This window comes from Protopterus annectens, chromosome 2.part1, assembly GCF_019279795.1.
Source record: "Protopterus annectens isolate FY-2018-M chromosome 2.part1, PAN1.0, whole genome shotgun sequence".
NCBI classification, from domain to species: domain Eukaryota; kingdom Metazoa; phylum Chordata; order Ceratodontiformes; family Protopteridae; genus Protopterus; species Protopterus annectens.
In genome coordinates, this window is record NC_056729.1 from 442620117 (window position 1) to 442645057 (window position 24941).

Here is a 24941-nt window from a genome sequence, read left to right on the forward strand (position 1 = left end):
TGTTTTGCTGAATTAAAAGATCATTTCCTCATCATCTGCGTCATACCCAAAGAAAGAGGAAGAGGATAACTATTCAGAGGAGGCCACTTCCTTCGTTTGTAATTTTCAGTGCAACTTTACAAGGGTGAAGGGTCATTTTTGCTTTCTGGATGGAAGAGGCATCCCTGAGGTAGCAGTAAGGGTCACTGGAAGATGTTGACTCAGTAAAAAGTGACTACATGGTCTTCAGTAAACATTTTATAATTAAAATGGGCATTTGCCAGGGCAGATACCTGTTGTTTAGATATACTTCCCTTTAGGGCCCAAAAAATGTAAAAGAATGTTTTTTTTTTATATCTCCAGTAAGAAGTAAAATAGCCAGCGTCTCAGCAGGTGATTCTTGAATCAAACTGGGAGGGACGTCCTGGGCAGGAATGTTTTTGCAAAGCATGAAGAATCTAGATATGAATGGCACTTGAAGAAGGTGCCTAGAACTGGCATCTGGCCAGGGTGTCAAAAAGTAGCTTCAGTGGCTTGAGTGAGAGGGAAAGAAATAAGATCACCATCTACTCCAAGACAGACTACGGCAGGGAATGGGTGAATAGAAGAAATATGACTGGAAGTATGCTATGCTGCTCCTCACTGGGGCTGTTGCTCTCAGCCCTCTGCCAGTCTGGCAGTTGTGCTATGGCTTCACTCTCCCTGCTTGCATGCTCCCTGAGCATCAGTTTTTTAGGCTTTCCTAGTTTTCCTAAACCTACATTCCTCTGAGCTTTATTTGTTCTAAGCTCACTAGTCAAGGGTTTTGCAGTATTCAGTGTACAAAGCCTGGAGTAATTTATTTTACTTTTTTTTCTTGCCTTGTCACATCCAGAGTTCTACAAAGTTCAATTCTAGGTCCTTTATTGTTCTCTGTACATATGTTTCCATTAGACAAATTCACTAGGGAGAAAGGTCTTCAGTACTGCTATGCTGTTGATGCACAAATGTACCTCTCCTCCACTCCCCTTAGGGCAATGCCACAATTATGGATTATGTAGGTGACTTTTGGAATGCATTCAAAACTGTATGACTATCATTCATCTGTGGATCTAAGTTCAAGATGGTTGTCATTCATCTGTGGATCTAAGTTCAAGAAGGTTGTCATAGCTATTCGTGCTACCTTAATGGACTCAAACTGCACAGCAATAAACCTGACCATGATCTATAATGGCATCAAGCTCTATTTGTGAACAAAGTAAACAAAAATCTTCATCTGTTTACTGAAGACAGACTGACACTTAGGGGCCAGATGCCATCTATTGTCAAATTCTGTCTTGTTTCAGTCTATAAAATATCTCACATCAAGCAACTTATCCTCCCACATGACATTTTGGTGGTAATGCATGCTCTGGTTTCTTGTCTTCATTACTGCAACTCCTAGTACCTGAGGCTGCCTAGCAGTCAGCTTGACTAAATGTAACAGAATTCTTCAGCTCTGTTACTCACAGGTACTCTCACAGTCATCTTCATTTTACCCTAATTTTGTGCAGTCTACACTGTTGCTCAATCTGTTCCCAGATCATTTTTAAAATATTGCTGTTGGTTAACTCAGATCTACGCAAGATGGGTTCCCATATCTTAAGGAGCTCTTGGTCCTTTAGTGTCTAACTAGGCCCTTGCATTTCTTTTTTCTGGGGTTGATGGAGGTGATATGGGTGTGGCTGAGGACTTCTAGCACTAATTCTTTCTGTTCTCAGACTCCATGCCTCTGAGATTTCCTTCTCCAGTACTTAAGAAATATCCCAAGCTGTACGCTTTTATACGTCCTTTAAAAGTCAATTATGATCAGGCATATGATATTTCTCAGCTATTCTGCAATTACTTCCTTTCTTCCTTGCTTTCACATATGTGTTTATGCCCTTACGTCGACACATCTTAAGCGAAACCACTAGCTCTCAAATGGGCCAACAAAAAAAAAAAAAAAAAAAAAATCACAGACAAAATAGAGTGGGGGCTTCACCCCCCCCACACCTCCCTACTTAAATATACCAACTCCGAGATTGCACTACAGTGTAGGAAACTGCAAATTCCCGACAATGGTCCAGCATTTTTTTTCATCACTATTTTGGCCATTCGAGAGTTCGTGGTTTCGCTTAAGATGTGTCGACGCAAGTGGGTTCGCTCTTTTGCCTGTCGACGTTCTAATATAGACCCGTTTATGGGTACTGACGCTTGGATTCCAGTACCTTAATAAAACTGAATTTAAACTTTTTTTTTTGGGGGGGGGGGGCATGTTAACAGTCTCAAAGATAAGAAAACCTTGTAGTCAAAGAAGGCCTGAGGATTACCAGCATGTTAGAGCAATGAATTCCTGTTAAAGGCAGTTTGCTGCTAACAGGAAGAAACCTGATGGTTTTCTCCCACACAGAAAAGGCACTGCAAAGGCATTTGGTAGAACTGCTCTTCCACAGGGCATACTTGCTGATAATCTTTTAACTTTCTATTTTTATGTGTTTACTTCTTAACCAGGATAGAGCACTGATACACAGGCCTTTTTCAGACTCAGCCCAGGAGCACTGTCTGGTTAAGTGACTTGCTTAGAGTCACAGAGTAGGCAGATATGGAGGGACTTAAACCCTAGTTCACAAGAAGTACACTGCCATCTACTCATAGTCTTAATCCTCTGCTGTCATATCTTTCTCATATTTTTTTCAACAGACATCAGAAAACTAGGACAAAATGTCCAATAAATTCAGACTAACTTTGAACTACAACAAACATAATATATTACATTTACAAAAATAAAATGGAGAAAAAGATTTCCCACAATAAGTACTTAATCAGTCCCTGTAAGGTACCTAAAGGGTTCAAGAGACAGACAGAATGGTGACCAATTTACTACAGATGACAAAGAAAGAAAGAAGATGGCAAAGGCATTGGCCAAGTATCAGACCAATGTACTCAGTACTAAAAGGAGTTCAGCTCCATTTTAACAACATTGGAAATTTAAATGGAAGGTGAGCTGGAAGGCGGGATACCTGCTTGCTGACACCTCCCCATGAGTAAGGGGTTAGAATACAGCAATAAGCATTATGATAAACCTCATAAGTAAATTTCAATACGTTACCCAGTCCTTGTAAAGGGTTACACAAAATTCACAGCAAGAAGATTTTGCAGCTGAAGGGTCTGATGACAACGCAAAGCATTCCACAAATGAGGACATTTTTGAACCACTTAACCAGTCAGTTTGAACTGCAGGGTGAAAAAGTCTTACAATTATAACTTTCGAGTCCCAGGGAACAGAAAAGTTCTTCAAAGGAAGGTGAAGATGCATCACCCTTTAAAGAACTGCTTCACAAGGTATTCTGAATTTCTAAGTCCTTCTCCAGTGGCAGGAAAGAACAACAGTGAGAAGTAACTCTGTCATGAAAATGGAAATCCTCTGTACAAACTCAAAAGAATACTTCACCTAGTTTATGGTCAAAGCAGGACCTACTAACACTGACAGACTGAAGCAGGAGCTGCTGCAAAGTAGTCTCTTGACAGAATCAGCAGCAGTCATTTGTCAAGCTAAGAAAATGCAAAAAATGTTTTCTCTTCTCCTGTTAGGCCTATTCCACCATATTTAGCACTGTGGCAAATATTACTGGCATACAGAAGGAACATATGGCAACACTCAGTACTGAAAATGAAACCCACACAGAGCAAAGAGACTTCCTGTGCAAACCCCAGACATAAACGTGCCAAAAGAAATCCAGCATACCAAGTGGCACCATTCAGAAGACCTGTAACAGAAGAGCATTCACTGAAGTTGCTGAAGTCCAAGATGGCATGGAAATCTCCGGCCTCTCTCTGAAAGAAACCTCTGCATCTTTATGAAGGACCAATAATCTGGTTCATTACAACAGTTCCTTCTGTAAGGAGACACAACTGTTAAGACCTGGTCAACTAAGACTAAGCCTAGAACTCACTGGTCTTTTCGGACTGATGTCACACAGGCAGACATATGAGGTAGCCCACACAGTTGCTGCAAAGTGGGAAATTCTGTAGATGGAAATGGGGAGGACAAGAATGTTCAGTGTTAAGGTGCTGGCCTCATTCTACATGGGAGATTCTTTTTAAAAGCCAGATTGTCTCAGGAGTAAAGAAGGAAATTAAGGTGGTCACCCTCTAGTGCAATTAATGTCTACTTCTCTTCTACAGTTCATTAAAAATATCTTGCAAAGCCTCTCAAACAGAAATTCACCAATGAAGGGAGCATCAAGAATGGCCTGTCTCAACTTAAAATTAAGAGAGCCTGAAAGAGACCAACTGGTACAAACTTCTGAGACTTCTGTCCTAGACACAGCATCAGCACAGTAAACTAATCTAGGCGATAAGAGACCCTGCTGAAGAAGCAGACTCAGGGATTTTTTCTGGAGATTTATTGACCCAAAAACTCAGGAGGTAGTGTCAGCTTTTCTGAAGCATAATCCAAAATGGCAAACTAGAAATGGAACATGTAAAAGAAAAACTTAAGTGACTTTAAAGTAAAAAGTGTAAGGGAAAGCATCCTCTTGCAAATCCTGTCCAAAGAACTGTAATCTTTGTCTGACTTCACAGTGGCACAAGGCTGTGGTGTTTGGAACCTTATGACAGATGACTGCGATCACACAAGAATCCGCCTTGCAATAGTTGGTTAGGACCAACCTCCATTCCGCTGGAGGTATAAGGAGAGCAACTAATTTCTTAAGAACAGAGAGAAGCCGAGTCTAGATGTTGGTTTTGCTTATCCAACCACTTCCCCAGGATTTCACTTTTGTATGTACCAGTTACCTTTGGTTGAAGTGGCTTGGGAAGAAACGTTAAAAGAAATAAAACTAGATTCTTTCTGCTCTTTAGATTTTTTACATTACCGTACATTTTTGGTCCTACATATAACATGGTTTCCTTAACTATTAAGGTGACTCCTACCTTAGGCAACTTAAAACTGTGAGTTTCTGAATTGACACACAACCCTGAGGTAATTGGATGCAAGCTCCTCAAGGGCCTCATGCGAGGCTTTGAGCTTGTAAAACCAATTATAATGGAATACTTTAACAAAATCTTTGTAGAATTTGGCTGTCCAGCTCTTAAAACAGCAGGATAAATTTGGGTCAGGATAAAAAAGTAGCATTATGACTGGCTCTGCAACAAAAGCTAATATCAAGTATGAGTAACCTGTGGAAGAATTCATCTTCCACAGGAAGTTATTCAAGGTTTGATGCAGACAGTGAAAAGCTAAATTATCAGGATAATGAATCAGGCACACTATATTGATGAATTCAAAATAAAGATTTTTTTGACAAAATGAAGCTGAAAGTGCTTATTACCAGACAAATAAAAAATGTAAACTCTAATCAGTGTGAAATATAGTCCATGATGATGAACTATAATCTGTACACTAATTTTCAACTTCCCTCAAGACCAAAAATAGGTTTATAAAACTCGCCAAGTGTCTTGACTCTTTGACTTACACAACCATACTACAAAATAACCCCTATCTTCAAATCCCATGATTATAGTTTGATCAATTTTTAAACTTCCATTTCCAGATAGTCAAAGTCAGAGCAAAAATAAAATCCTCCTTTTCACATATAACCATAACAATCATTAGCAAAGGAGTTTCCCTCTCTTAGCTGGTATATGGGCTATCCATTTTCACATCTGCCTCAAAGAAAAACACCACCAACACTCTAGACAATCTCCTGCAGAATTTACCAGTCATTAAAAACTTACCCCTCCATGGGCATCACTTATCTATCACTCTAGAAAAACCCAAATGGCTATCCAGAAAACAAAGATCAAGCCTGCTGTTAGGCCCCAACTCTACAAATTACTCCAACTCAAGACACTTACTCCTCTGATGCTAATGATCATAAAGAAAGCTCCTCATACAACCTGAGACAGTACATACTGCCATATCATTCCTCATTACATCTAGAACCAAACTCCACAGCACTACAAATGCATTCTCGTCTCAGGCATCTACTTTTTGGCAAATTCTCCCCATCAACCTAAAGGAAATCAACACACCAATTCAATTAAATTCCATTAATTCATACATGTAGATAAATTCTTTTTGCAGTCACAAAATTAGCGTTGGTCTAAACATAACATTCATCATTCACATAAATACAGTAATAAAAAAACATAACATTTAACATGCATACAATAAAAGAAAGAAAAGACGAAAAATCGGTCTACAATATGTATCGAACATTCTACCATTTTTTCTACTCGGACAGTTTTGCACTTGATTTAAACCAAAAAGTGACAAGGTGCTAAAATTGAAGCTATATGAAATTTTTAAAACATCTCTTAAGCTGTAATATTTTTATTATTCGTATGTGTAATTGCTGCTGGAACAAAACTATTCTTATATCTTTTTGTTTTACATCTTGGAAACATACTTCTTTCACAATGGAAGTAGCTGAATTTCACAATGGAAGTAGCTGAAATTCACAAAGTAGCTGAAATTCACAACATAATGGATGTGGCACATTTTTAACAACTGAATTAGTTTTTCTTTTAACCGTTTAAATATAAATATGTAAGACACATTTGTTGTTCTTCAATCAATTTACTTAACCACTTTACAATCTGATTCAACGAATTTCTATTTTTCATAGACAAATTTCCATATCAAGCTACTAGAGAAAATGACAAGACGGATTTAATAAAAGCATGATAAAACAAAACCATAATACTTTTGTCTATATGCAACTGTGACAAGTTTTGCAAATAAAACAGTCACATATGTCCTTTCTTACATACCATTATGCAATTTTCATCAAAATTCAACTCTGAATCGATAATAGTTCCTAAATACTTATAAGATTGCAAAATCAGAATGCAACTCAAAAAGCACCTCTTCATCCAAGACAAATGCTCCTGCTTAAACACAAGATATATCACCTAAAACTGTCCCCATCTCCTTTCCACTTCTGTCCTCCTTTCACAGAATTATTCAAGGTTGACCCACTTTCTAAACTAATGTAATATTATACATTACATTCTGTTTGTTTACTACAATGAACATATACAGCTTTTCTATATCTTAACTTCACTGTTACTGCTTACATTTCTGCTTTTTTTGTTTGTGAAGCCTGTGCTGAGTCTTAATTTGGTCAGTACTGACCAGTGCACTACCATGGCAAGCAAATATGAATGAATGTATGTATGAATGAATGAGTAAGAGCTAGACCTGTACAGGTTATGCTAACAAAATACAAACTGTGCATTGCACATGCCATCTGTAAAGGGTTATAAAAGCTAGAAGGCTGCTGGAAAGGAAAATGGCAACAACAGTTGATGCCTGAGATACTGTATATAATACCATTTAGACCTGCTACAAGATACCCTACACTGCACAATTCTAAATACTGAAAGTACCTTCTCAGTCCAAATTAATTAAAAAATGTTCAACTCATGAAGCTAGTTTTGCATGGTCTTAATGTGATAAATTATGCTGTACACCTGATCATCTTGAATTCTATGGTTACAGTTTCCACCAATCAACATTCAGCATAATTTTTCCAACTGTTCCTATTTCTGGTCATAAGCATAAGCCTTTACACCATTATATAAAACATTATCTGTGAAAAGTACATTGAACCCCTAGTGAACAGAGAGTACCCTCTTGCAAATCAAGAAGAATCTATGGCATTGCAAAGAAGTTATACATATCACATACAGATATATCATCGCCTACCCTATCTCCATTCTAATCAATTGGTCCATTGGTGAACATTACATACCCAAACTCTGGAAAATATCACATATCATTCCCCTGCATAAAGGTGGCCCCTCTACAGACTTAACCAACTATAGACCAATTGCCATCCTCTATCCAATAGTCAAAATCCTTGAAAAATGCATTTACAAACAACTCCTAGAATACCTACTGATCAACAACCTCCTCTCTAACTCCCAACACACCTTTTGACCAAAGCACAGCACCACAACTGCACTAGTCAACTTTACTAATCCATCAAACAACTTAGAAATGACGGTCAATTACTCTCCTCTATTTTTCTGGATCTGTCAAAAGCTTTTAACAAAGTATCACACCAAAAACTGATAAATAAGCTAGCACTCATAAATCTATCCCATCCAGCCTTTACCTGGTTCCATAGTTATTTAACAGATCGCCAGCAAGCAGTTAAGTGGCTACACTCAATCCCTCCTCTACTAGATGTCTCTGTAGGTGTACCCAAGGGTCAATTCTCTTACCACTCCTCTTCTCTATATTTACAAATAAACTATGCATTACCACTAGCAAAGCCACCATCATCCAATATGCAGGTGACACCTCTTTCATCTGTTAAGCCCCTACACTCTCAACACTCCATGAAACAACACAAAGGTCCTTTCTAGAAATCGAAAAATATCTCTCAGACCACAAACTAAAACTTAACTCAAACAAAACAAAACTAATTATCTTTACAAAAAGCACGCCACAAGGTAACCAGCCATCCTTTATCATTTACTCCTGTAACAAAACCAGAATAGAAACCTGTACAGCAAACAAAACTGCTTGGTGTAACAACTGACAACTCACATAAATCTGATAAACACCTAGCACTAACCATTAAAGAAGCATATCTTACTAGGGGCTCTCTACAGAGCGAAACTATTTCTCATCAGTTCTACCAGGTCACATCTCCTATCTACTACACTATACACCTCACCTATCCTTACAAATCTTAGAAAATCTGATTTAACCAAACTGGAGGCCTGCTATAATAAAATAAGACAGATTTGCCATTAATCCTACCAACAGATCTCACCACTGCACAGTTTTACGGGAACTTAACTGGAATAAACTACCTACCTTCTCAACATTAACTAACCTGGCTCACTCCATTATATTTCAACCTCATAACTGCCCAGCACTCCACAACCTAGTACAGCCCTATAGCAAAACCCAAGTATTAAGATCCTCTGAGAAACTGTTACTAAAAGTCTCAAAAGCCAATAATACTTCCAGAGAATCTTTATAGTCGCACAAAATATCCAAAATCTGTACCACCATCCACCAACAAATTCTGAACACCACCAATACACACAAATTTAAACTACTCATTTGAGACCATCTCAGCAAAAACTGGCTCTGCTCCTGCATTTCTTCTGGTTAACTCTATACCCCCTCTATCCTTACCCTCCCTCAGCACTGCTCCAACCTCTTGAGTAAATCATTAAAACCATCCAAGAATCCTTGACTGCCTACCTTCTTCTTCTTCTCTTTCAGCTGTTCCTGTTAGGGGTCACCACAGCAGATCATCTGTTTCCATTTCTTCCTGTCCTCTGCATCTTGCTTTGTCACACCAACCACCTGCATGTCCTCTCTCATCACATCCATAAACCTTATCTTAAGCCTTCCTCTTTTCCTCTTACCTGGCAGCTCCATCCTTAGCAACCTTTTCCCAATATACCCAGCATTCCTCCTCAGCACATGTCCAAAGCAACTCAATCTCGACCCTCTGACTTTCTCTCCAAACCGTCCAACCTGAGCTTACCCTCTAATATACTGACTCCTAATCCTGTCCATCCTTGTCACACCCAGTGCAAATCTTAACATCTTTAACTCTGCCACATCCAGCTCTGATCTCTGCCTTTTTGTCAATGCCACCATCTCCAACCCATACAACATAGCTGGTCTCACTACCCTCTTGTAGACCTTCCCCTTCACTCTTACTGGTACCCGTCTGTCAGAAATCACTCCTGACACTCTTCTCCACCCATTCCACCCTGTCTGTACTCTCTTTTTCACCTCTCTTCCACACTCACCATTTCTCTGAACTGTTGATCCCAAGTACTTAAAGTCATCCACCTTCGCCAACACTACTCCCTGCATCCTCATCATTCCTCTATCCTCCCTCTCATTCACACACATATATTCTGTCTTAGTCCTGCTGACCTTCATTCCTCTCCTCTCTAGAGCATATCTCCACCTCTCCAGGGTCTCCTCAAACTGGTCTCTACTCTCACTACAGATCACAATGTCATCTGCAAACATCATAGTCCATGGGGCCTCCTCTCTGATCTCGTCTGTCAACCTGTCCATCACCACTGCAAATAAAAAATGGCTCAGAGCTGATCCTTGATGTAATCCCACCTCCACCTTAAACGCATCTGTCACTCCCACTGCAGACCTCACCACTGTCACACTACCCTCGTACATATTCTGTACCACTCACATACTTCTCTGCCACTCCCACCTTCCTCATAAAATACCACAACTCCTACCTTCTTATGCAGTCCAAATTCTTTCCAACTTCCTCCACACCTAGAATTCAAGATCAAATCATTCCTTGCAGGCCTCTACTGCCTTTCCTTACAAATGACTACTAGCAACCTACCAAACAGTTTCTTCTAACTCCATAAGCTTAACTCTGTTCATTGCATAACTTCAACTGTTAAATGATACTCTGTACCTATCTAGTCTGCAATTACTGGAAATTGCTCACATTGCTGGCCTATGTATTTTGTAAATATAATTGCATTTTGAGGCATCAGTTTTTTTGTATTATTGTCCTATGTAGTTATAAATGTATTCCTAACATGTTGTTACCTCTTACACATATTTTTCTGTATGGAGGTTTTCTCCCCTGGCCTCCACTGAAAATGGGCTTATGGCCCAGTTGCACACGACTGGTACACAAATGTAAAATAAATAAAATAAATGTATATACTTGCCAAACTTTCAGAGACATTCACAGTAAAGACCCACCTGCAGAGGAACAAAGTGGGTCCTATCTGTAAGTAAGTGGCACAGTAGAAAAAAAAATATTTGCTGCCCTCTAACACTGAAGGCAAGAATTTATTTGATTGGATTTATGCTTAAACCTCAAGAAGAAAGCTACAAGCATACTATAATAAAGTTCAGGAAACTAAGTCCTGGGGAAAAGCCTAATTAGAAGAGGTCTAATTCCCACAGACAGTGCTGTCACTGTAATGTTGGCAGATGGAGATCAGTGCAGACCACAGGCAGAGTTGACAAAGTTTGCCAAAGAACAGACTAAGTAATGGAGACAGGAATTCTGAAGAAGGAGCCAACGTGAAAGTAGTAAAGGCTAGAAGGAATGTTGCGGAAAACCTAAATGCCTACCCACTAAGGAATGCAAGTGGCAACTGCAAGCCCTGTCCTTTGGGACAGGGAGAGAAACCACCAATCAATCTAATAAACCCCAGTGTTGCCCCGGGCCCTGGGGAACACTGGCAAGGTTGCACCTGCCCATGAACTGAAGGACCCCTTATCCCTTTCTGATTTCTGCCTCTGTGCAGAAACAGTGAGAAGAAAAAACTGGGCCATCAACTACAAACTATTTTTTGTGAGAAGTGGAAACAGGACATGAAAACATTAAAGGGACGTTTCTCATACTTGGCAGGCCTCAACCTCTGGGAACCCCCAAGAAAAGTAGTGTCACAAGGAAGAAAGCTCATTCCAAGGACAAACATTTGTGCTTTTCAAGCTGGGGGCTCCTGTTTTTTAACACATCCCTGACAGGTGAACCAGAAAACCTCTAATTTCCCTTAGACAAGTGTACATTGTGATTATTTACCTGCATTTTGCAATAATCTAATGTACTGCCCAGGAGTGGTTCTCTGCCTTATAAGCACTGACTACCCTGGTAGACTCTGGCTCAACCCAATCTTAAAACAGAATAAAGTTAGTACTTGGGAATGAATTAATTCATTAAATAAATGCCAAAATCTCAAGGCCAAAGACCTAACAGCAGAAAGGCAAGCCAGCTGAGCAGAGAGTCCAAGGACCGAGAAAGATAGCTCTTAAATGTAGCAAGGAAAACAGCATTCTTAAGAAACTGCTTGAACAGCTAGAATGAAGCCTCAGTCTTCCCATCTAGTGAGAAAAATAGGCAGGAGATAGCTCAGGGACACTTGAAGAAACTGAGACCGCAGCACACGCAAAACTGCTATAAGATAGGAACATCTACAGCTACCAGGGGAGGCACATGGTACCATTTTATCCAAAAGGAGAACCACAACCAATCAAAAAAATGAGTACAAGGCTTTTCAGTAAACTGGGCAGCTATCTCCTTAAGATCCAACCCACCAGCATGGTCACAGAAAAAGTTGTAGACCACACTCCAAGATAGGGGCAAGGCCAACTAAACTACTAAGGGACAACACTGTCCAACAGTAGGGAGGATTCACAGAACCAGCCAGGCATTAAGTACAAAATCATGCCCCAACTAGCCGCTAACGGGCACCTCAAATTAGATTAATCTGCATTCATGAACACTGCAATAAGAAGTACAAACAGAGGCAGAAGGGTAAAAAGCCACTGCAACCCTCACACACACACACACACACACACACACACACACACACACACACACACACACACACACGCGCGCTAATAAGGGCATGGTGACATGACCTTTACAAGACTTTCCTTGTTTGACTATTACTGACACAGCAATAAAACAGGAAGACTTCTTATCCCACAAGTACTGGATTAACTGGCTTCTAGAGTTCTCTCATCCTCAGAAACACAGTCCAGATACGGCCTCTATTGCAATCACTCCAGAAAACAAATAGAAATGCAGCTTTAAATCACTGTTAGCATGAAGTAAGCCACAGGAATTAAAGATGCTGAAACAAAAAAGCTGTAGAGGATTTTGGACTTGCAAAATCTCCCAGGGAGGCACAACAATTTGACCATTTCAGGAAAGTAAACAATATCAGAAACACTAAACTAAAACAATAAATGGGAGGCCATAGGACATATAAGCTTTACAGCCAAAACGTCCTTGCATTCAAGGTCAAAGGAACTTAATGGGAGTTTAGACAAGTTGTCTCATTGGTAACTGTCCCCTGACAACAAAAAATTGGTAAAAGGAAAGAAGCACCATGTCAGGTTTGGTAAGAAGCTCACTGATATTAGGCACCAATCAGAGGTCAGCATCTAGGGAGGTAAGTACTGGATGACGGTGTACTCAGAATCCTGAAGACCACAGCAAACCCAGGAATGCAGAAGAGGCATGACACACTGAAGAATGAGGCAGCACTTACACCCAGAAGAAGCAGAGTCTGGTTCCAAGACAATACGGTGAGAGGCAACACAAAATGAGGCCTTATTGTTAGGTAAGCTAGACTCCTACCAGTCTGCAAAGCATAATCCCAGTGTAGAAACACCAGCATATGCATAACACAATGAGAGGGAGACCTTTACACCAATTCTGAGAGAAGTACCTTGTGCTTTCCATAGGATTCACACAACTTTTAGAAAAAAATTAATCTACATTTATCTGTGCAGAGAGAATAAATATAGCTATGGGACCAATGAAGGAATATTCTCAATATTAGATCAATTATATCTCTCTAGCATACTATACTAAACTATATTTTACACCATGCCATACCAAACTGTTATACTAGAAACATAAGACTTCACTGAAAAAATGCACATAAATCAATTAGTATAAAAATATCCTTTGTGTTATTTAGATGTAGTTCAGCAAAAAAAATGTTTTTCCTTAATTATTTTTCAAACATTTTACTGTAGACAGTTTGGTTTTCATGTTTATTTTAACACCATTTAAATAAGTCGGCAACATTTCTACTCAAGAATCACCTGTCAGAGAAACAGAAACAGTAATATTCTGTGCATAACTATAAGCTACAGTTACAAAGACACTTCTGAAAGCTTACGTGAATTGCTTCTGCTCTTGGTTTTGATAACAGAGCATGAAAATGTTGTAGGTTTGACTCCCACATCAAGTAGCCAGAACCACATTCCAATACTGACGCTAAAATATAGCAAGAGGGGATGCTGTATTTGTGAGGTGCCATCCCTTGGCTATAATACTAAACAAAGATTTCATCTGCCAGATCTGTGGAAAGCTCAGGTATTCCATATCCACTGGCACTTATCGACAGGAGTACAGAATTGCTACAGTAACCTGTTCAAATTTCCACTGCTCTCTACAGATACCTCAGTGGGTCTCCCAGCATCATGGTCCAGGCTTAAATGGATTTACTGAATTAACAAAGGGTCAAATATAAATCAAAAGACATTTGTAACTATTGTAGGAAGACAATGACAAGAATGCCAGATGCCAAACAAAAGAAATCTGTAGTAGGATCATGATGTTCAGAAGGGTACTGCATCCTGATTAAAAGCTCAAAACTGCACTTACACCTTATAAAAGAGTTAAAGATTTGAAGTTACAAAAAAAAAAAACCCACAAAGATGAAAAAAAGATTACCTTCTTTATCCCACTTCTTGTTACAAAATGCATATAGTGCTGGCCAATAATGCACACTATTACATATAATACTGCTTACAAACATTTATCACCCTGTAATCAAATATTTCTTCTTACTATTCTTTCTCAGTTTTACTTCACCTTTTTGCCAGTATGCTCAAATTCACTTTTGCCTTGTTTTTTCTATTCAATAACACTTACCTATGATGTCTGCGTATCTCTGGGCATTCCACTGCCATGCCAAATACAACAGCACCTGCAGGAATGACACGACCAAATCTGCCAGAGCCAATGCCTTGTTCCTGTGTCTACACAAAACCAAAGCAAAATAAGCAAAATACTTCTTCACAGCCTAAAAGTGAACTCTTGGCTAAAGCATAGAGTCACTGCACATTCCCCAAATTTTAAACAATACTAGACTCGATTAACATATACACATCCATCTTGGTTGGTTATTTGAATAACTGTGCACATGTAAAGAAGGGCTCACATTTTTTTTCATACATTTTACCTGCTTAAACTTTAAACAAGAAACAGTTTGTGACAACAGGGGAAAAAATGTCCAAAGCCATCTAAGGTACAGAGCTATCAAAGGAACACAAACTGTCAATATGAACCTCAGCTGGGTAGATCATTATGTCCACTTCTATATCTGTTGGATAAGTTGCCAGTCCTCAGTTCACAGCTTAAGCCCTACATATTGCTAAAGCTGTCCTAGGTATTATCAGATTCTTCCAGTCTTTTCTTTTTTCTTTTTTATTGAAACATTTTTTGACTCTAAAGAAACTGCAGCAGTAGGATAATAAACAATAATATTTGAACAAATTTTCAAAACAACAAAACCACTCAAACTATATACAACATATAAAAAATAAAACAGATAAAGTACAATTGTGTTGGAACTTATCCTAAATGTACATGTTCAAGTATGCCAGTATTGCAACAGTGATAATCTTTTGGCACTTCTGCCACAGCAGATTCGACAGTTAGTATAGCTTTGACTTCCACACCAGTTACAAACCATATTCAAATACTTGCTACACTGCAGCGAGGAGGGGTGCTGCACTAATGAAATATGAAAATATAACAGAAAATTAAAATCTGGAGATACATGTTAGCTAATTTTATTTACTAATAATCAGAGAAGAGGTTTCTAGCCTTAAGTTCTTCGAAAGCTGTAATTTTCCTATCAGAATTTCAGCTGCTTGGTTAAGAGAGAAGAGACTTCAACATGAGACACTTCAGAAATGGTACTCGGGATTCATGTGTTAAACAAGACATCTAGTTAATAATATCTAGTTGTTGTTGTATCTTTCGGCTTTTCCCGGTTAGGGGTCGCCACAGCAGAACTCCAGTCCGCTAATGATTGGCAGTAGATTTTTACATAGCGACTTGCCAGGCCTGACGCACAACCTTCAATGAAGGTACGCCAATTCACGCATGTCTCTACACAGAAGACGCTTTAGCTGAGAATCGAACAGGACAACGTCTTACTGTGAGGCGACAATGCTACCGCAGCATGCAGGGTATATTACTTAAAATGGACAGACTGGATACCAGAATAGAAAGTTTGAAATAAGAGTCCAGAAAGGAGATGGAAGATTTAGAAATTCTTATGAAACAAAGTGCAAAAATCACCAGTGTGAAAAAAGCTTTAAATGATCATGAAAGGAGAATAACTGCGAATCTCAGACTGAATTTCTTTTAAAATAAAATAATTGGTTTACAGATAAAGCAGATGATTTAGAAAACAGACACAGGTGAAACAACATTAGAATTTATGACATACCTGAAAAAAATATGAGGGAGACAATATAATACACTTCTTAACACCCTGGCTACATAAAACATTAAATCTACCTGAAACTTTATGTTTTGGAATGGAAAGGGCACATAAATCCTTGAGCGCACCTTCGTAAGGGGGAAATTCATCGCCACATGTAATTATAGTTAAGTTTATGTCCAGTTTAGAAAAAGATCAAATATTAAAGCCAGCATGGTCCAGCCCACTTGTTAAAACAGGTGAACATGTAGTCAGGTTTGACAATAATTACTCCAGTAAAGAAACGAGAAAAATAAAATCCTGTTTACCACCGATTAATGAACTTAAAAAGAACAATATTAAAGCCACTTTGGTGTTTCCTGCATAGATCAAATGATTTATTTCTGTAAGAACTAAAATATTTGACACACTGGAGGAAGCATCCAGTTTTGCTAATAAAAATAAAATCATTAATAATACTTAATTCTGAAAAAATGGATTGCAACAGTATGCCCCTCAAGAGACAGAGTTAGCTGAATTCCTGGAAAACTGCTTCTAAAATTAAAAACCTTAAAACCAAGTGAATTTTACTCTCTGACTACAGGACTTTACTTTCTAAAATATTAAAGTTATGTACTCACCATAACTATGCATATGTGTTGTCCATTTTCATATTTCCTCAACAATTGGGTCTTGGATCCAATTCGGCCACATGTACAAGACTCTTGAATCCAACAGATAAGCTGCTGCTGCTGAATTTCTCAACCAAAAGGCAGAAGAGGTGGTCATGTACCTAGTGGAATGTGCTTTAGGAGGTCTGGGTAGGGACAGATCTTGCTGACTGTAAATAAAGAAAATGCAATTGGTAATCCATTTGGCCAGGGTAATTTTAAAAAATGGTGATCCTAATTTGTTCGTGGAGAGAAGGAGACAAACACTTGTTCTGACTTCCTGAAATCTTTTGTGCAGCTAAAAAATGTAATTGCCTATGCACATCCAAAAGGTGTAGCGTGTAGTCCTACTTGTTAGCAAAGTTGGGAAAAATACAGGAAAGATAATGGCCTGATTGACATTTGCTTTGGACACTACTTTTTGCAAGACAGACTGGTTTGCAAGGTAACCATGTCTTTTGTGGAAAAAAAGGTGAAGTGATTTGTGACAGACTGGAGTTCAGAAACTCATCTTGCAGATGTAATAGCTACCAAAAGGGCTGTATTCCATGACAAAAATGTTAAATTAGACTTAACTGATGGTTCAAAAGGTTTCTGATTTAATCTTTGTAGTACAAATGTCACATCACAGGGGGGTGATGGGTCCTTCATTGGGGGCCTAAGCAAAAAGATACTTTCTAGAAAGGCCTTGCACAACTTTAAGGAAGTTAATAAGGAAGTAATTTCTCCTGAATGAAAATAAAATATAGCTGCTAACTGTACTCTGATAGTAGAAAAATTAGCACCTTTTTGAAAAACAGATGTTAAAAATTCTAGGACCACAAAGACAGAAGCAGTGAAGGGATCCACTTCTCTCTGTACAGCCCAAACAGAGAATCTTTTCCATTTACTTTTGTAAATCTTTTTTGTAGAGGCCTTGTGGGAAGATACAAGTATCTGCTGGTCTGGGGAGGAAAGCCTAGGCTGTATAGCTATCAGTGAAATTGGAGAAACCATGCAGCCAAGTTGAGGTCTGGAATGTCAAGATGTTTCACAATGGAAGGGTGTGACGGAAGGTCTGGACTGGGTTCCAGTATGCATGGCGGATAACAAAGATGATACCAAAGGATGGGGAGCCACACCTAACAAGGCCAAAAAGAAGCAATGAGGATAACTGTTCTCTTCAACTGAAGTGCTTTCTGTAAAACGTTTGGAATCAGAGGTAACAGAGGATAATCAAAAAGGGGAACGGAGGGCCAAACGTGGACTACAGCATCTCTCGGTGACTCCCCTGAGGGGGAGATTAGGGCAAAGAATCAGCTGCACTTGCTGTTGTGGGGAGAGGAAAAGAGGTCATGGCAAGGTTGGCCCCAACAACAGAAAATCTTCTTCACCACTGAGAAACCATTCATGAGGCATCAGAAGGGACCTGCTGAGCCTGTCTGCTAAAACATGGGATTTCCTCGGCATGTGCATTGGACAAGAAAGTGGTTGGAAGAGATCGTCCACTGACACACTCTCATTGCATCTCGACAAGAGGACTAAGAACAGGTTCCTCTCTGTTTGTTGATGCATGAAACCACAGATGTTGTCAGTTTGTACTGCAATTGTCCCAACAGGGAGAATGTCTTGAAAGTCCTGCAGTGCTAATAGGGTTGCTCTCATAGGTTCATAGGTGGTAGATACTAGGCTATCGACCCAAGGGCCTAAGTAAGCCTAGCCAACAAGATTCCCTGGCTTACACCTCACAAGAAAGTTATTTTCCTGTGCCACTGTCGAGCAGACTGGGGTGTATTTCCTATTTCCCATCCACTCATCAAGATTTTTCTTGAAGAGTGCTAATGTTGAACTTTGCTTGACATAGATGAGTAGCTTGTTCCAGTGTATGGGAAGTCTCTGGGAAAGGAATTTATCCCTCCAGCATGTCCTGTTTATTGTGATGACAAGGTTTATGTCCCTAGAGCTTGTAGCTTGGAGGGATTGAGATTTCTTTAGGTGTAGCATGTCCAACAGCTCTGGGTTTGACATAGCTTTATATGTTAGGCAGAGATCACCTCAGAGTAAGCGATATGCTACGGAGTAAAGCTGGAATTTTTTGAGATGGTCAGGGCCAGTAATCCTCTTTGTGAGGTACTTCTGTGGCCTTTCCAGCTGCTGCAGATGTCTTGTGAGGTACATTGCAAAAGGGCGTTGTACTCTATAATGGTTCAAATGAGTGTTGAGTAGAGGGGAACAATGACTTCTTTTTTGTTCATGGAAATGTTCATAGATTAGTACTAAGCTAACTGCCCTTGTGAGCCATTTAAGCCTAGCCAGTTATCTCTTGTGTGACTCAAAACCATGCACCTTGTGTTTGTAAGGTAAACACCTTAACCATTAAGCCACCCTCCCAAACCAAAAATAAACAGCCTCTGCAAGGCTCAAACCCAAGACCCTGCAAACCATAGACTAAGTAATTTACCACTAAGCCATAACAGATATACTGGATGAGAACCGTTTTGTGATGAGGTGTGCCACACAGAAGGGCTTCCTGACTACTGTGGCAATATGATTATCAAAGGAGAGACTACTATCCACCTGGGTCCCAAGATCTCTGATTACACATTCGGTGTTAAGGAGACTGCTGCCTATGTGGTACTTCATGGGTACAGAGATTTTGCCGAAGGGTATGACAATGCACTTTTTGGCATTGAGCTTGAGGTCATGGCTCTGACACCATAGGGTTATAGGTAGGTACTAGGCTATTGGCCCTAGGGCCTATATAAGCCTAGCCAAATGGTACCCTGGCTTTCGCCACCCAAGAAAATTATTTTCCTGTGCCCCTGTCAAGCAGAGCCACAGAAATGATCCCCGGGGTGAATTTCCTATCTCCCATCCAATCATCAAGATTTTTCTTGAAGAATGCTAATGAGGAGCTTTGATATAGATAGGTAGTTTGTTCCAGTGTATGGGAAGTCTCTGGGACAGGAATGTATCCCTCCAACGTGTCCCTAGATCGTGTAGCTCGGAGGGATTGGGATTTCTTTAAGTGGAGCATGTCCAACAGCTCTGGGTTTGACATAGCTTTGTATGTTAGGCAGAGATTGCCTCTGAGTAGGCGATATGCGACGGAGTAAACCTGGATTTTATTTTGAGACAGTCTGCGTAGGGCATCTGTTTGAGGCTGGTAATCCTCTTTGTGAGATTTTTCTGCTGCATTTCCAGTTGTTGTAGATGTCTTGTGAGGTACATACCAAAAGGGGCATTGTACTCTATTAATGGGTCTAATGAGTGATGCGTAGAGGGGAACAATGACCTCTTTTTTCCTGGATGAGAAACTTTTTGTGATGAGGTGTGCCACGTAGAAGGATTTCCTGACTACTGTGGCGATGTGATTATCAAAGGAGAGACTACTGTCCACCTGTGTCCCAAGGCCTCTTATCACACTTTCGGTGTTGAGTAGACTACCTCCTATGTGGTAGTTCATGGGTACAGAGTTTTTACCAAATGGGATGACAATGCACTTTTTGGCATTGAGCTTGAGGCCATGGCTTTGACACCAGGCATCTGTCTCAGTGAGTCTCTTTTGTAGGATGTCCACATCGTTAGGAGTTTTGATTATGGCTCCTACTTTGCAGTCATCTGCGAACTTTGTTAGCCAAACACCTTCTATGTTAGCCTGTACTTCAGAGAAGTAGATACCAAACAGGAGAGGACCCAGGACTGAACCCTGTGGTACTCCACTTGTCACTGGTCTGAAGTTGGATTTAGAGTCTGCTACTTTCACAGTGTGGGTTCTGTCAGTGAGCCAGCTGGCAACCCATCTTGTGACATAGGGATTTATACCTAGTTTAGTGAGTTTAGCTATAATTCCAGAATGGGGGATGGTGTCGAAAGCCTTGGTGAGGTCAAGATAGCCTGTGTGAACCACCTTACCCTCTTCTAAGGTTTTGGTAACTGCCTCACAGAAGTCAATCAGGTTCAGGAGGCATGATCTGCCTTTCACAAACCCAAACTGTATGGGGTCCAGAGTTGGAGGTTACCAATGTCTTTGTTTAAGAGTTCCATGATGATATGTTCCATGGCCTTGCAGACCAGGCTCGTCAGGCTAATAGGGCGATAGTTCCCGGGATCAGTGGTGGCTCCCCCTTTGTGGAGTGGGATAACTGTAACTGTGTGCCATTCAGTGGGCACAAAGACTGATGTGAGGTTATGATTGAACATGGTGCTTAGGTGGGGAGACAGTTCGTTCTGAAGTTAGTGCAAAACGCAGCCTGGGATGTTATCCGGTCCCCATGGATGATGTGTTTCTGGCTTTAGAGAGTGCAGCTTTTACCCTGGGTAGTTGTGATTACAGCGCCTCTGCATTCTTCCTGTATAGATATGGGCCCTTTAGGGGTTGAGAGGGGGGTAAAGTTACCAGTGAACCTATCTGCCAAGATGTTGGCAATATCAGTTGGTTCTGTAATTTTCGTGCCGTTGTGCTGCAATTCAGAGCAGATCTGGGTATTGCCACTGAGATTCTTGACATAGCTATAGAATGCATTGTGGTTGTCCTTAGAATCAATGGCGATATCTAGCTTTAGAGGAGCTTATAACGGATCTCAGCTTCTTACTGAGGCTGACCAGAGAGCTCCTCCACTCATGGGATTTTACTCTCTTTTGCAACAGTTTCTTCCTTCTGTTGTACAGTTTGTTTATGACAGGGGACCACCAGATTAGCTTCCTTTTTTTGGAGGATAACGTCTTGGTTCTGTTTGAGATAGCACAATCCATGCACTCGTGTAAGTGCTTATAGAGTGCATTTGTGTAGGATTTAGCAGTCGTAACTGTGTTGTCCATCTGCATGAGTGTCAAGAAGTTCACCACTTCTGTCTTAAGAAGCATGAAGTTGGCTTTGGAGAAATTTTTTACCATGGTTTCCTTAGTGGCGGGGGGGGGGTATCTAGGGTGATTAGCTGATAGTCGGACCGGACCAACGAGGAGTTGACTTCAGGTGTGGATCACTGGTCATTCATGTTGGTAATGACTAGGTCTAGGATACTGTTGCCCCTGGTGAGGGTGTGGATAAGATGATCCAGCGCATTGGAATTTATGAATTCCAGAAAGTGTTGAGCGAAGGAGTTGGTACATGAGTAGTTTTCCTAGTTAATGGTGGGGTAGTTGAAATCGCCCATTATTAAGGTGTTTGGTTGAACCCTAACATTTTCCAGTATATCAAGAAAAGAGGAGTGGGAATCCTGGGGTACAGTGGGGGATCTGTAGCAAGCTACAATTTGGACTGCAATTTTGCCCAGAGTTAGTTGCACTTGGATAACCCTGGATGCATTATGTTGAGCAACTAGCCTGGAGGTGTGGATATCCTTAATGAATATGGACACACCTCTGTCTTTAGTGCTCCGGTCCAGGTTACATGGCCGAAAAGTGTGGTATGAGTTATAGCCTGGTAGTGCAGGGGTGCTCTCTGGAGCCTTGAACCAGGTCTCAGTCACTGCACAGATATTGGTGTTCTCCATTTTAAAGAGTGCCTCGAGTGAGTGCATTTTGAGATTTAGACTTCTAGCACTAAGCAGCATTACCCTCAGTTTTTGCTTGCCTGTTTCTGTTACGGTGGTGAATTTGTCATTTGAACCCTGCCTAAAAAAAGCACTATAGGGGCGGCAAGAGCCTTAGCCAGTATCTGGAATCCTAGGGCCAACAGGTGCAGGGCCATCTCTGGCAAAGCATTGTGGTCTGTCGACCATGTTGTCCCAGGCAGACAGATATTGGATCACCTTAGAATGACACCAGAAGCTTAGCCAATTGTTGAAGTCAATCATTTTGTCCCTGTACTGTGGTATCATTCTGGACGATGGCAGAATGCTACTCAGGGCTAGCGTCATACCTGCCTAGGCTACAAGATCAGAGAGCTCTTCCATGTCTCTTTTCATGTAGTCCAGGGAGGTACGTCTCAGGTTGTTCACACAAACATGGACAATGACAGTCATATTTGTACTTGTTGTGGAGTGACCTGACTGCGTGGGTTATGTGGCAGATCCTGGCACCTGACAGGCAGCTGACAGTAACCTTCTCCTTGTTTAGCCTGGTGAGTGGGACATGTGTGCCTGACTATAGAGTTACCTATGACTAGCGTGTTGGGTATGTTGTTTTGCCTTATAAGCTGTGGTTGAGTGGCACATTGAGTCTGTGGGCTATGTGTCATTTGGGTTGTGTTGGGGGGGGGGTGGAGGTTGCTTGTGTTTCTGCTTTGGAGGTCTCTGTTGCTTGAGCAGATTATTACTGAGAGCCTTCGCAAATGTTTTTGTGTTTCTATGTGTGGATTTTGGTGATGTAGACTTAGTGGGACTATGTGATGAGTGTGGTGTGGTGCAAGTGTTTACCTTCTCCTCTTGACCGTCAAGTTCAGTCTTGGTTTGAGAGAGCTTTACCTCCAGTTTGACTAGAAAAGTGCATCTCTCACAGGTTGTAGTGTTGGGTGGTAGGAAGACAGGGTTGTGTGTGTACATGAGCCAATTGCTACATTGCTCCAAGATGCCCAGATTCATCAGATAGATAGGAGAGAACACTGGGAGCTGACCCTTGGACACGCTTGAATAAAAAACTATTTTCCTCTAGATAAGTGAGGAAAGTGAATACAAGAGCTGTTTTTCTCTAAGCAAGTGAGGAAAGTAAGTACAAAAACTGTTTTCCTCTATGTAATGAGGAAGGTTGAGTGGTGTAGTAATTTCTAGCGTATGTGGTGCTTACAACAAGTTCTGAACAAGTGCTGAGCACGAATAAGCAAATTCAAGTGCTAAAACTAAGAATCTGTATCTGGACTAGACTACTTACAGGAAAGAAGCAAGTGCAAATGCAGGCTTTTAAATCAGAAAGTTGAGAGAGATGGAAAAATTGCCCAAATGGCCAATAACTACAATTTCTGGGCCAGAACCACTCCTTAATCTGGTAGATAGGTTACCTAGTGCTTACCACTCCCACTGATAAGCTAGCAGGCTTCCCTCCAACACAGAAAGGCTTGGGGGTCTCAGGAGCTTACAAACAGTCCTGGATACAGCAAACCTGTATCTGGACTACACTAGTTACATGAAAGGGGGAAACAAGTGCAAATGCGGGATTTTAAATCAGAAAGTTGAGAGAGATGGAAAAACTGCCGAAATGACCAATGACTACAATTTCTGGGCCAGAACCACTCTTTATGTGGTAGATAGGTTACCTAGTGCTTACCCCTCCCACTGATAAGCTAGAAGGCTTCCCTCCAGCACAGAAAGGCTTGGGGGCTCAGGAGCTAACAAACAGTCCTGGATACAGCAAATCTTTATCTGCAGTAGACTAGTTACAGGAAGGTGTGGGGGGGGGTGCAAATGCGGGCTTTTAAACCAGAAGTTGAAAGAGATGGAAACACTGCCCAAACGGCCAATAAACTACAATTTCTGGACCAGAAACCACTCATCTTGTGGTAGATAGGCTACCTAGTGCTTGCCACTCCCACCGATAAGCTAGAAGGCTTCCCTCTAACACAGAAAGGCTTGAAGGGGCTCAGAATCTTACATACAGTCCTGGATACAGCAAATCTGTATCTGCACTACACTAGTTTCAGAAAAGGTAGGAAACAGGCTTAGATTTTTTTGTGTTTTTTTTTTTTTACAGAAAAGCAGCTAAAACAGCACTAAAAACAACAGTTTAAATAAATGCAATTTATTCAAAATGTATTCTGAACTGAACTCAATTATTGTTTTATTCACCTCTGAACAGTTAAAAAGTGCCAGAAAATATACTTATCAGCTGATAAGCACACTCAGTCAGAACACAGGTAGATTCTAGCAAAGTTTTTTTTTTTTTTTTAGTAAAGTGGAAAGTGAGAAAGGAGGAGCAGAAGATAATTCAAGCTTAACAAACTAAGGGGGTTGGCCTTCTCAAATGTTCTCTCTGTAATAGGTAAAATGAGCTAATGACACTAGACTGGGGGGAAGTGTCCCAGGCGAAATTTACAGTAGGGGCTGGCAACTGCAAAGTCACAAGTATAAGAACAAGATACCAACAAGGAGGATGGGTAGGAATACAGCACAAGTATAAATAATAAGCAAATGTATAAATACAGCACAGTGCAAATTAAGTTGCAAAAAGTATACTTATCAGTTTGGAATAGATTCCACCTCTGCTCATAGCCAGATCTATCACTTTTGCACCAATTCACAGAAATGCAGTCTGTACTGGAATTACAACAGAGAAAATACACCTCAGGCCATGACTAACAGCTAGGATGTGGGCTGGCTCAACAATCCCCTACCTGAAAAGTACAGTTTTGTACCTACCATAAATGTAGATGTCCGATAG

The 24941-nt window shown here is 40.5% G+C and overlaps 1 protein-coding gene across 1 annotated transcript in view; it reads right to left on the reverse strand.

The window, feature by feature from the left end:
- Window positions 1-24941, reverse strand: part of PRMT9 (protein arginine methyltransferase 9) — a 907971-nt gene that overhangs the window by 465467 nt on the left and 417563 nt on the right. The window contains exon 7 of the mRNA XM_044062247.1: window positions 14418-14524. Coding sequence (XP_043918182.1) covers window positions 14418-14524 — 107 coding nt within the window. The remainder of the gene's footprint in view (window positions 1-14417; window positions 14525-24941) is intronic.